General features: G+C 37.0%; 1 protein-coding gene across 1 annotated transcript; it reads right to left on the reverse strand.

Annotated features, from left to right (window-relative positions):
- Positions 1-351: 351 nt before the first annotated feature.
- Positions 352-1,476, reverse strand: LOC120003240 (phospholipase A(1) DAD1, chloroplastic-like). Its single transcript, XM_038852130.1, has one exon. It carries the CDS (start codon positions 1,402-1,404, stop codon positions 352-354), a length of 1,053 nt encoding a protein of 350 aa, XP_038708058.1. The 5' UTR covers positions 1,405-1,476.
- Positions 1,477-14,537: the final 13,061 nt, after the last annotated feature.

Here is a 14,537-nt window from a genome sequence, read left to right on the forward strand (position 1 = left end):
TGAACTAATGCATTTGTTGTATTAATAATTTGTACAAAAATTGAAGACTTGTCATCTATTGGTACAATATAAACACGTACGCACGGCACAAACCAGATTATCCATCTACCTAATTACCTTTTGTCATCATATACATTCCATATTTCAAAACCCTATATAGGATATAGGGTTATGATAGGGATTCCAATAACTTATATCCCTAGTTATTTCAACTGCTCATGTGCTATATACGAAACCCACGAATTCACTTGGATTTTCTACTTCTAACTCAGCAATGGGAATAACTGAAATACGGACTATTCTCATCTTCATCATTTGTGATATAAATAGCGTTCCATCCTCCATGGTTGTTTAAGGAAAGACGTCTTGGACGGTGGCCCTGAAGGGACACGTTGAGCTTACAAATCCATCTACCAAATGAAGGTACGTCTTCAGCTCATGACAAGTGGCCAAATTCACGCTTTTCAGGTACGGTGAGTCTCTGCTTCTCACCCGCAGCTCTCTTCCCACCTCCGCGTACACCCACCGTGTGTCCTCCACCCGTTTTCGGATCCACCTGGGCAGCCTGGCCACATGTACGTCTCCGTTTTTTGACACGTCGTCGTTGATCACGAATCCGGGTATTTTGGTTATTAGATCGTCGTCGTTCACTATTCGCAGAACTTTTGTGCCGTGTTTCTCTAACTGCCGCCTGAAGCTACGGTTTCCTACACGTGGACCGCCGAAGGAAATGACGGTTACGAGAGGCGCACGTTTGAACGCTTTCTTGATATCGTACGCCGCGAGTGTAGCGAGGGCTGCTCCCAGACTGTGGCCGGTGATAGTTAAGCTGAGAGGCTCACCGCCATAGGATTGGAGGAGACGCTTGATTTCTTCGCGTACCATGTCTCTCAAACTTAGTGACGTGGAATTGCCGGAGTAGTAGAGGCTGAGGAACCCGCTTTCCACCATTGGGCCGGGCTTCCCGGAATGAACTGGGCTGAGGGTGGCGCGGAGATTCTCAAGCCACTCGAGACACGTGGCGGTGCCTCGAAAGGCAATCACAACATCTCTACGTCCCAGTCTTGCAATCTCATTTTTGTCCTGACAGACTGCCACGTAGCCAATCCAGCTAGACAGAGTTGCTAGCCAGCTAGGAGCCCTGTCGATCCAACGTGGCAGTTGAATCCCAGATGTTGCGCGGAGATTCTTGGTGACGTGGTAACCGGTTTGAGTTAAACCAGACCGGTCCAACAATGAGCTTTTAGGGAACCGGCAGGTAGCGTAGGAGTGTGAAGAGGGATCAAAGTCAAAGGACTGATAAGCCGCGTCAACGAATTTCCCGTACCGCAAGATCTCGCCTCGTAATGTAGCATCGAGCGGGTCAAGTAGTCCGTCCCAGTTTTGGATCCCTTGGTACTCCATCCACCTGTGGCCGAGTTTGACGGGTCGGGATGTGGTCGGGTTATTATGATGAATCGGGTCAAGGAAGCGCTCCCAGTTAAGCTGAGTTGAGTTGTGGTTAGGTCTCTGGGGTGCAGTACTGGTAGTGAGGGAGCAGCCATGTAAGGTCACGTGAGTTGGTGGTGTGGAATGAATGGGAGCACGTGAGAATGTGCATGGCCTTGCAAGTGCCATAGAAAGCCTTTAAGCCTCTTTTTTCTTCTTTTTTTTTTTTTGTCTCGGAGTGAGAGACCACGAGAACGAAAGGATTGTGTCCATGGCGGAGTCAGAATGGCCTTTTATAAGCGCAAAAGACTCGAACTGAGAGAGCCTGTGTGTGAGAAAGCAACATTCGAGAAGAGAGAGATGGGGAAAATGGAAACAAAAAGTCAATAATTCGTTCATATTTTGTATGCTATGGAGCTATGGAAGTATGATATCACTCTTCTAAAGATTTTTTTTTTTAATTGCAAAGTGATGTTTTAACATGATTCACAGTTCAAAGTGTTTGTTCTGTAATCAACGTGAAACCATAAGAGTTAACATTATACGAATCAATTTCTCAATCAGGTATTACTTTCTTAATATAATAATTCTCGATAAAAATAAAAAAGTGTGATCTAAGTTCGCCTGCTTCCAAGCTTCCAAGCTTCCAAGGGATATAAATTCAACACATTTTCTTAATCGAAAACGACATTATATAAATTTATCATATTATATATGGGCCTAAATTTGGATCATCTATGCCTCTCTGGCAATCCTCATCCCTCTTGGTTTAATTTCTTGGCAATACAAACATTAGTTGATCAATGATAAATTGTCTCTTTTGTGAGTGACAGTCACATCCATCACTGGTGGGTCCGCTTCCAATCAAACCGCAGAGTTGACTCGGATAAATGGCGAGTACTACTTTAACCAGAATGTCCAAATAGTTTGACTCCCCTTTCCGACCGTACCATCATATTCTCTACACGTCGATGTCAAACCTCCTCCACATCGACTCGGCTCGGCTAAAGCCAAAGAGACAGACAGACTAGTCTGAACAAAAAAACAAAGGCTTGCATTTATTAATTTACACATTAACCTCGTACTTTAAATTAATTTCCATGCTACCCCTCCTCTCGTGCATGTTTCCACTCTTTTTTTTTTTTTGAAAAGGTCATACTTGTATTGATTCACCCAATAAACTAGGTAATTAAGATTCGTAATCATTGGGACTACCATGAAGATGAAGTACTATCAAGAGGATTAAATAAGAAATGAAAAAATGAAAAAACGAAAAACAAGACAAGACAGAAGAATATATATAAACACTAAAAAGGTCCATCATCGGACACTCTCAGACGACACCATATTACAACGGACTTCGTCGGTCTCCATCGATTTACATCGAGTAACAAAGACTGAAAGAAAAACAACACACAAATTATACATTGGATCTACATCAAGCATCTTGGCTTTACTTTTTTCTTTGGTTAAGGAGATATGTATATATCTAAAGATAAAGTTCATTTTTTTTTCTAGGGTATTTAAAACATTAAGCAGTGAATATAAATTTAATTTTTCTTTATTGTGAAAGTGATAGAAATTCAACCTTCGCGAGCTGGGTTTGTTCCTTTTTTTCTTGAAAGAAGTAGCTTTTGGTTGCGTGTAGTAAAATGGGGAATGTATATATCTTAGTATCGTAAATGGGTTCAGACCAAACATTTTGGAAATCTGGTTAGTCCCAATTAATGTTAACACTTATTTTCTCTGCAGTTTGTCTTTTTTATTCCAAACTTCTAAGGAATGTGAGAAGTTATAACGACCTGTTCTTTAACATCTTATGTATTTATACAAGCCACCTAATCTTTGAAGCAAAAGATAAAAAAGTATATATATATATATATATATATATATATACATATATGAATAAAAAATGCAGCATGACAGGTGACATACAGAGAAAATAACTTCTCCTATAGACAATTCAAAGAAGAGTCAAACTAGGAAATCAACTAAGAAAATGGATAAGAGAATCCCAACAATCACACATGACTTAAGAAAGTAGGTACTTAGTCTGAACCCAAGGAGGGAAGACTCCATAGAGAATTTCTTAACGACAACTTAAGGAGGATTCAAACTCAAACTATAAAGTTGTTGGATGAGGATAAATCCTCATATTACAACAACTTCAACGATCTTCGATATGAGGATTGGAAAGATCCTAATATCACAACGAAGGATCAAGAGGCTCCTCTTACCACAACCTCAATGGACTAAACAATTGAGATATGAAAATCTCAACAGACATACGTTCTATATAAAATGTACCATCCACCTAAGAGGAGAGGTATGCACTCTGTATTGCATCATTAGATTATTGATTTCTCTTGAGAAATACTCTGACTTGAGTAACGGAGCGTCCTCGGACCACAATGGGCCATCCGTTCTTGTTCTTACATGTTGGAGATTTCAACGTCTATGTTACAGCCTCAATCCCAGCTGTTGACGTCTAAGGTCGTGCAATTTTTTTTGCATCAACAGAAGCCATGCATGAATGTAAAGAATGAAGGTATAGACTCTGACAGAAAAAAGTTAGTGCGATGTTCCTCTTAAATTATTTTACTATATATGTCTGCATACAGTATATATATGTCTATGTTCCTTTTTTTTTTTGGCATGTGGAGCTGTACTCTCCATTAATTCTATATCTATTTTTGCTGATCAATTACCTTCATACCGTGATACTATATATGTGTATAATTATTCTTTATTCATACTGATTGTCACCATATATACCTATGGTCCTATACACTAATACATCGGATCAATCCCATCAAAATTGTACAAAGTATTGGGCGACAAATAGGACTAATATGGAAAACCGTTATCATACTCGATCATTTCGATAACTCAAAAAATTCAATTGTTACTATTATCGTTATCAGTCGCTTCGATAAACGTCAATTATATAATAAACCGATCGGTTGATAATGGCTAGTCGGTAATTAGTTAGTTTATCAATCTAGAATAATAGGTTGAACTATTGAAGTATCAACATATCAAAAAAATCGTGACTAAATTCTTACATCCCAAAATCCAAATTCATATCTTGAACACTAATTGAAGCATAAAACCATGATTAAGTAGTTCTTACATCCCAAATTCTTAAGCCCTAAAAAATAAATGGGTTTTATCTATTTTCCAAAAGATTTAACGATCATAATTAAATAAAACTAAAAATAAAAATAACACTAGTATATATTTCATATATATGTCGATAATTGGTAAATCCAATGATATTGAATTTTTCAAATCGTTATCAGTACCGATGTTAGCAGTAAAAATACCATACTCAATAATTGGTAATGGTATAACATTGCATTGTCTTGCTCAATAATCTAGAGAAACAATTTGTAAAGTCTTTATTGTTTTTGAACCCTCGATTTGAAACATGTGGAAATCAAAACAGTGGACTCCACTTGTCATCTTACTCATCTACACCATTAAACATACATCCTTATTTTAGACACTTATGTGAGAATTCATATATATATATATATATACAATGCTAGAAACCCCCAAAATTTGATCCCCAAAAGTCCCCCAAATCTATGTGACTTTAAAATAGTCATTGATTAAAAACATACATGTAGGACCCACTTCACATCCAACACTCCACATTAAATGGAAGTCTTTTGGGGGTCACTTTTTGGGGTTTCAAGCATTATCATATAGATACATACATATATATATAGGCATTGAAGAAACATGATGTCTTGAATAGATATATTGCCAAGAATCAGATTTATTTTTTCTTCCAAGAATTTCCTAACAATGTGAATCAATGGCAACATATTAAAGTTGGGTTTCAAACACGACCTAGGTGGCTTGTAGTTTATTTTATGTACAAACTGAGAGCATTGGGGCACACTTGTCTAAACATACAATACATGAGTAATAATTTCTTAAAATAGGAATTCAAATTCGATTACTACTTAATAATTTGGTTTCCAAATCTTCTTTTACTGGAATCTTCCCAAAACCACCATTAATTAATCCTTAAAAAACAAAAAGGTTTAATTAGTAGCCAATGTTGGTTGGTTTCAAATTCAAAAAAAGGTTTAATTTTAGGATAGACCTGTCCACAAAATCTCTTTATATTCATATGAATTTTTAGATTAAAAGATTATGTATGAGAAGTAGAACAAATCCAAAGCAAGTGTTCCTACGTACACAAATCCTTCTTCATTTACATTTTATCAGCTTTTAGTATGACCAAACCGCCAAAGTTCACATTTATACTTAATTGTTACATGTGTGTTTTTTGTTTTCTTTGTCATAATAACGTTCAACCTAAATAATTTTTAGAGGTATTAATTGTTTACTTTAGATCTCAAGACCTATACGGTTTTGTCCTTTAAATGACACTTTGCAATTGGGAGGTGTTGAATCTTAACTTATAAAATGCTTTGCTTTTCTTTAATTTTCCAATGTTAGACCTTTATCTTAGCCAAGTTTAGGGTTGGGTCTTTTCTGGTCCATGTTATATGATTAATCATTGTTACAAAATCATATGTGACATGAATATATGTTGATGTAGGACTAGTGGCACCTTATTTATAATAGAATCGTTTAGTAGGATTGAAAAGTCATATTGTCAGAATTGTACGAAATTCGATCGGGTGATTCGGATTGATCCGAGTCACCCGATTGAATTTCGTGCAAATCTGACAATGTGAATTTTCAATCCTACTAAGCAATTTTATTGTAAATAAGGTGTCACTAGTCCTATATCATATGTTGTGAGCATAAGAATGGAAAACCTTCACAGTGATGGGTTCAGGAATCAACAGTGTGGCTTTACACTCCTAACTCCTAACTCAACAGTCTAAATCACCGCCCTCTAATCAAAATTTATCTAATGTTGATATTTGTGTTACCAAAAAAGTCTTTGGGTCAAAATCACAAAAGCTGTAGAATACCCTTTTGCCACCTAGTTATGATAGGCATCCCAACTGCTAGTAGGAATCTCAATTATCTCATCTATTGAATTGTATGAACGAGATTTCATGTGCATCATCTCTCTAGACTATTGCCCGGTTACCCTCCTTTTCTTTAGTGTAAAACATGGGCCTATCAATTGTGGCTTTCACGAAGTTCGTGGCCCAATTTTGAAAACACGAAAAATGTACAAAAACGGGCCATGCTATTAAACAACGGGGTCCACAATGCCGCCTTCAATAACAAGAAACTTTGGGCCTGTGATCAGTTGATTGATAAGGCAAGTATATACGGCCACAACGATTTGACCCAATCCGTATGGACTTAAGAACCTTCCATTATTGGGACTCAACTTGGGCCTATGGGCTCCACCGTCATTTACTAAAGTTTTTTTTTCGGTTGTTGAAAAAGAAAGAAGAAAAGTTTTTTGCAATTAAAATTTATCACATTGGATTCTCACATTGCATTATATATATATATATATATACACACATATATGATATGGCTAGAAAATGGTGAATCTAGAAAATGGATTGATGGGGGCTTTGTTAGCGGCAGAGAGAGAGAGAAGGTTGATGGGGTTCAGAGATAACGCTCTCAAAGTTTTTTTTTAGTGCGTCTTAATTTAGGGGTTAGGATTTTATGACTAAATTTAACTATAGAATGAGTTTAGTTTTAATTTTTGAGGGATTTCTACTTGAATGATCGACTCTTAAATTGAAATATAATTATTTACATTAGCTCAAAAACCCTCTCTCAATCCCCACCCCCCATCAAACACAAGCTCAAAAGCACTCTCTCTCATTCTCCCTGTTGAATATATATAGCATGCATAAGTCAATATAGTAATAATTGCATAAACAATGACCAAGTTACACAAACAGTAACATACATTAACAAAACAGTAACATAAATGCAATTGCTTATATTAAAGAATACTAAACCAAAACGTCAAGACAATTGATAGGAGAACAGCAAGGAAGAGCGAGGTATGGTGTGCACCGAATCTCCTTAAGGTGAATTTGCCCCAGCCACTTGGTGTCAACACTTCCGGACAAGCACCTCCCAAGATACAACGCTCTTTTTGTGTAGGTAAGTGACACTTCAATACCACACAACACTTTCGAACCAAGAAAATGAATGTACTCTCAGATTTGTGAACAAAAGAATAAGAGGAGAATAATAGTTTTTTGTAGTCCCTCAACTCTATAACTAAGCTCTCTATTTATAGTAGAGCATTTCAACAAAATGGTCCACAAAATCAGCAATATGGACTGATTTTTAGGACTCATTATTGACCCACTTTCATGGTGAAATTATCTCCACTAATCATTGACCATAAACAAACCAAGAAATTTGTGGGAGGACCTTAACTAACTTTGAATTGGTCATATTATGCACCAATGTATATGAGAATTACACATGAGTGGAAAATGTGTCTTGGAATGAAGTATATTTCATTCAACTACACTTAATGATATTTAATATCATTATTTTCCAACAATCCCCCACATTGAATGATAATAGACGATAATTCAGACACGGAAGTTAGTCTGAGAGTACATTAGGAGAAGTACTGCATCGAGATAGGTAGCTTTTGGCTTTGAACCTTCCTTAGTGAAAACTTATCGGACTCACTTAACTAGTCAATGGACTAATGCCTTGAACTGCCAGTTGTTTATGTAAGCCTAGTCAATAAATCTCACACAGCACTAATCCAATTCATAATTGGTTCTCGGTTGTGTTCATTATTTCGGCCCTGAACATCTTGGGTTCAGTGAGTGCTTTAGAAAATCCCGCCTTTAAAGCTTTTCATAGAGTCGGCCTTACTCTTCACTCACATATGTGATATCCTATCAAGAGTATCCTATAATACTCCACTTGTATTTACAAGATATAGGTATCATTAAAAGCATTGCTTAACCTTGATACTCGCTTAGCACTTGGTGCATCCAAGGAATGGGTTGGAATTAAAATTCCAAGGTACTCACTTGAGTTACACAAACTTGTGTTGTCCTATTGAACCTAGTCCATGGGATCTCCAATTGCTAGGTTAGGTTTCCATCTGGATAACTCATTATTATAAGGCTTTCAAGCCCATCCCCCTCGATGCGCAGTCAATTTGCTCTCTACTCAACCCCTTTGTAAACGGATCCGCTAAATTGTCTTTAGACTTCACAAAGTCTATGGAAATTATTCCATTTGAGAGCAACTGCCTAACGGTATTATGTCTACGACGAATATGTCTGGACTTACCGTTATATATCATATTTTGTGCCCTTGCAATTGCAGCTTGATTATCACAGTGAATGCAAATTGCAGGCACGGGTTTCGGCCATATGGGAATATCCTCTAAAAAGTGACGAAGCCACTCTGCTTCTTCACCAGCTTTATCCAAAGCGATGAACTCCGATTCCATCGTTGAACGTGCTATGCATGTCTGTTTTGAGGATTTCCAAGATATTGCCGCACCCCCTAGGGTGAATACATAACCGCTAGTTGATTTCGACTCCTCGGAGTCTGAAATCCAATTAGCATCACTATACCCTTCTAGAATAGCCGGGTATTTACCATAATGCAAAGCATTCTCCTTGGTTTTATTCAAATACCCTAATACTCTTAATAGAGCTTTCCAATGCTCATGTCCAGGATTGCTTGTGTACATGCTTAGTTTACTGACAGAGTACGCAATGTCTGGCCTCGTGCAGTTCATAATATACATGAGACTGCCTATAACCCGAGAGTATTCCAACTGTTCAATACTGTTACCAGTATTTTTATGTAAGACTAGATGAGGGAGAAAAGGATTATTAGCATCCTTGATGCCATGTCCTGTAAACCTTTCAATCACTTTCTCAATATAATGTGATTGAGATAAAGCTAGACTCAGTATCACATCTGCTTCACCCAAGTCTTTCATATCAAAATTTTTTGATAGCATTTTCTTGGTACTATTGATTATCTCAATATTACGTCCAAGAATTAGCATATCATCGACATTTAGACAAACAATTACACATTCGTCGTTAACGACTTTGGTGTAAACACATTTGTCACACTCATTGATTTGGAATCCGTTCCGAATCATCACTTGGTCAATTTTCTCATGCCATTGTTTAGGAGCTTGTTTAAGTCCATATAATGACTTGACAAGTCTACATACTTTGTGTTCTTGTCCTTTGACCTTAAACCCTTCAGGTTGTTCCATATAGATCTCCTCATCGAGTTCACCGTTCAAGAATGTAGTTTTTACATCCATTTGATGTATCTGCAATTCATATAGTGAGGCTATGGCAATTAGCATCCGGATGGATGTAATTCCCGTGACCGGTGAATAAGTATCAAAGTAGTCTAGACCCTCTTTTTGTCTAAAGCTCTTGGCTACAAGCCTTGCTTTGTACTTATCTATAGAACCATCAGCTTTAAGCTTCTTTTGAAAATCCATTTACATCCAATTGGTTTATTCCCCGGAGGGAGATCAACCAATTCCCAAGTATGATTACTTAGAATGGATTCTATTTCGCTGTTTACAGCTTCTTTCCAAAATGGAGCTTCTGGAGTTGACATTGCCTCATTGAATGTCTGAGGCTCACTATCTATCATGTATGTTAGATAGTCTGAACCAAAGGATTTAGAGATTTTTGATCTCTTGCTCCTTCTTGGTTCTATTTCATCAGCCTCTTGATTCTCATTCTCAGAATTCGATTCTCTAACCCTTTTCTGAGAGTTTTCTGTATTTTTATAAGGAAATGTTTCCTCAAAAAATTCAGCATCTCTTGTTTCCATGATTGTATTAACATGGATGTCATCAATTTCAGATTTGTGTACCATAAATCTGAATGCACTACTATTTTGTGCATATCCTATAAATATGCAATCAACTGTCTTAGGTCCAAGTTTAATTTGCTTTGGTGGAGGTACTGCCACCTTAGCAAGACACCCCCACACTTTCAAGTATTTGAAAGAAAGTGTTCTTCCTTTCCACATTTCATATGGAATACTGCCTGTCTTTTTGTGGGGCATTCTGTTAAGAATATAATTAGCAGTTAAAACTGCTTCCCCCCACAAGTTTTGAGGTAAACCAGAACTTATTAACATGGCATTAACCATCTCCTTTAATGTCCTGTTTTTTCTTTCAGCAATCCCATTTTGCTGAGGAGTGTATGGTGCAGTAGTTTGGTGGATTATTCCAAAATTTGCACATAACTCATCAAATGAGGCAGAATCATATTCTCCACCTCTATCGGACCTAAGAGATTTGATCTTTTTATCAAGTTGAGTTTCGACCTCATTTTTATACTTGATAAAAGCGTCCAAAGCTTCATTTTTGCTCGCTAATAAATAGACATAGCAAAACCGAGTACAATCATCTATGAAAGTGATGAAGTATTTCTTTCCACCTCTACTTTGAATAAATTTCAAATCGCATAAATCACTGTGGATTAATGCTAGAGGCTCAGTGCTTCATTCAATATTGGAAAGGGTTTCTTGGCAAACTTTTCTCCAACACAAGTTTTGCATTTGTGATTGACATCCAAATTGAATTTGGGAATTAAACCTAAGTTTGCCAATTTCTACATTGTACCATAGTTTACATGTCCTAATCTACCATGTCATAGAAAATGAGACACAACCATGTAAGCTGAAGACTTTTATTTATTAATAATAGTCTTTGGGTACAAGAATTTAGACTTTTCGTCTATTACAACGCAGTTGGCTTTAAAAAGCCCATCAGCTATTCTTGTCCTTATTAGGACGCTTCCTGCAATCTTTGGCCCTATGTCCAGGTTTGTCGCAGACAAAGCAGGTGCCCTGGAACTTGTTGGTTTTCTCTTTAGGCTTCCCTTTTTCTCTTCCCATGCTTGGGCTTGGAAGTTTCCACCAGGTGGGCCTTAGGATTTCTTGGAAGTGCTGCCTTCTTCCTGTTGTCCTCCTCAATTCTCAGGCGGATTGTCAAGTCCTCCATGTTCATCTCCTTGCGTTTTTGCTTCAAGTAATTCTTGAAATCAGCCCAGCTGGGAGGAAGCTTATCAATGACTGCCGCCACTTGGAATGACTCACATATAGACATTCCCTCAGCCAGTAACTCATGTACAATGATGTGGAATTCTTCAACTTGGGTGATGACAGACTTGCCATCCACCATGTTGAAGTCAAGAAATTTGTTCACCACAAATTTCTTAGTACCAGCGTCCTCAATTTCGTACTTCTTTTCAAGAGAGTCCCAAAGCTCTTTGGCTGAAGAGATGTTGGAGTAAACATTGTACAGGTCATCAACTAATCCATTAAGGATATAGTTCCTACACAGATATTCATTATCCTTCCACAACTGGACTGCTGCTATAGTCATTCTGTCTTTCTCTCCTGGTGACAGAATTGGACACACCTCCTTGAGGTACTTGGCAAGACTCAATGTGGTCAAATAAAACCGCATCTTTAGTTGCCATCGCTTAAAGTTCTTGCCGGTAAATTTTTTCGGCTTTTCAGCAGGAACCATTACACAGCTAACTAGAGGAGTCACAGTCCTCTCATCAGCATAAGCTGGAGCAGCAGGCTCAACAGGAGCAGTCTTAGGCTCGCCTCCGTTAGGAGCAGCCATACCTCCAATAGGAGCAGTCACACCACCTGGGTTGTTCAAACCACCAAGCGTTTTTTCATCACCTCCAAGAAGGACGGTGGATTTCTTAGTGTTTTGATTTTGAGCCATTGTTTTTCTACACAAATCAAAGTGTAGAATAAGTAACACAATTATATTAATAATTCTAAGATATAACACCACAAAATTAACACAAAATTTAAAGTCACAAAAAGCTTTGTCGGCTTTCTCAATTAGAGACTTACAACTTTAGCAACCAGATCGTTCCCAGGTAAGAGGGGGTCTTCCGTATATTACGGCGCACAATTAAATAACCTCTTTCCTAGACAGAACTTTCTAGACATTGCTTAGTCATCGTTAAATCACTAAAAAGATTACCAAAATATTTAGATAATTAAAACAATTAAACTTTGTTTTAATAAAATCAATATAACACACTGAATCATGCAGTTAGAGATGTCACAAATATTGAGACATACACGGTTAAAAAAAAATTTAATTTAATTTTTCATTTGGCAGAGAAGCAGTTAAGCATATAACATGCTTTGTTCCAATGAAATCAATCCAACTATAACAATTGCACCGCACCAACAACAATAGTAATTTTATATGACAATTCACATGCACAAACTTATATGACAATTCATTGATTCTGCACTAATCGATTTTTTTTTTTAATCAAGTTGATATGCACGTACATATAAAGATGGACAGATGCAAAGTTCGTTCAATATAATATGCAAGCATGCCGGATTTAACAAAGATACAAAAGCCAAATTTCACCTTAAGATTGTTGAATATATATAGCATGCATAAGTCAATATAGTAATAATTGCATAAACAATGACCAAGTTACACAAACAGTAACATACATTAACAAAACAGTAACATAAATGCAATTGCTTATATTAAAGAATACTAAACCAAAACGTCAAGACAATTGATAGGAGAACAGCAAGGAAGAGCGAGGTACGGTGTGCACCGAATCTCCTTAAGGTGAATTTGCCCCAGCCACTTGGTGTCAACACTTCCGGACAAGCACCTCCCAAGATACAACGCTCTTTTTGTGTAGGTAAGTGACACTTCAATACCACACAACACTTTCGAACCAAGAAAATGAATGTACTCTCAGATTTGTGAACAAAAGAATAAGAGGAGAATAATAGTTTTTTGTAGTCCCTCAACTCTATAACTAAGCTCTCTATTTATAGTAGAGCATTTCAACAAAATGGTCCACAAAATCAGCAATATGGACTGATTTTTAGGACTCATTATTGACCCACTTTCATGGTGAAATTATCTCCACTAATCATTGACCATAAACAAACCAAGAAATTTGTGGGAGGACTTTAACTAACTTTGAATTAGTCATATTATGCACCAATGTATATGAGAATTACACATGAGTGGAAAATGTGTCTTGGAATGAAGTATATTTCATTCAACTACACTTAATGATATTTAATATCATTATTTTCCAACACTCCCATCAAGATAAACATAAATGGTAGACACATGCACCATGGTTAATGGAGGATTCCTAGGAAATGAGCCAAAAATGGGCACGGAAAAAGCCTTTTAGTGGACCAAAAACAATAAGTGAGAAAAAGTACCCACCTTTGAATGCCTTCCTTCACTTTCCCTAATTCCAACACAAACTCATACTTTCAAACCCTCTAGTATTTTTCTTCTTGTCAATAAAGCGAAGCCAGCCTGCCCCACACATTGATTTTAAAAAACACACTTTCTTTTTGGAAATGTGGGCAAATGAGATCATAAACACTTGAGTGGTAAAATATTTTTGCTAATCATTTCAATCACTGCCAAGTTTTGGAACTTTCATGGGATTTGAGAGTCCTCACACGAAAACCAACCCCAATTGCAATTGATCTTGACCATCGATAAATATATACATAAATATTCGTTTGAATTTTTTTTTTTTAAAGTTTCTCAATCATGATCCCCATCACCCATGTTTGTCTTGCCACATTATTGTTCTTTACTTTTTTTTAGTCTTTGAATAATGTGGATATGTTGGTCTTGCAAGTCAGATAGAGTTATATTAATTGGTGTAAAGGTGTAAACTTTCAGACCAATTTATATATATATATATATATGTCATGTGAATGCTAATTGTTGAGTTTAAGTATCTCTTAGTGTTTTGTCATCCGCGTTATCTTTTCGCATTAGGTGTTGATCCAAGTGGCCAAGTCTCAACTAGTTCATGAGAATTGCAGAGTCATGTATGTGGATCGAATTTACTAATAAATTGTCGAATGGATGGATTCCACATTAAAAAGAAAAAAGTTGCTACTTGTAGCTTCTAGAATTCCATTTGAATGATGTGGAGATGTTGGTCTTGCACATTTCGTTATTGTATTGGATGTCTCATTTCTACGAAGCTCGTGAGAAAGAGATTGACGTCCCAAATACTTCAAAGCTAGAAGCGAAATAGGTGCAACGCAGGCAAGAAGAGCTGGTTCAGTGAGAATAATATTTGTCTCGGGTGGCTACACTTGAGGCCAACAAAGAA

This window comes from Tripterygium wilfordii, chromosome 8, assembly GCF_013401445.1.
Source record: "Tripterygium wilfordii isolate XIE 37 chromosome 8, ASM1340144v1, whole genome shotgun sequence".
Taxonomy (NCBI): domain Eukaryota; kingdom Viridiplantae; phylum Streptophyta; class Magnoliopsida; order Celastrales; family Celastraceae; genus Tripterygium; species Tripterygium wilfordii.

Excerpts from the sequence above, each read along its gene's own strand:
- LOC120003240 (XM_038852130.1), bottom strand. The coding sequence starts at position 1,404 with ATGGAGTACCAAGGGATCCAAAACTGGGACGGACTACTTGACCCGCTC.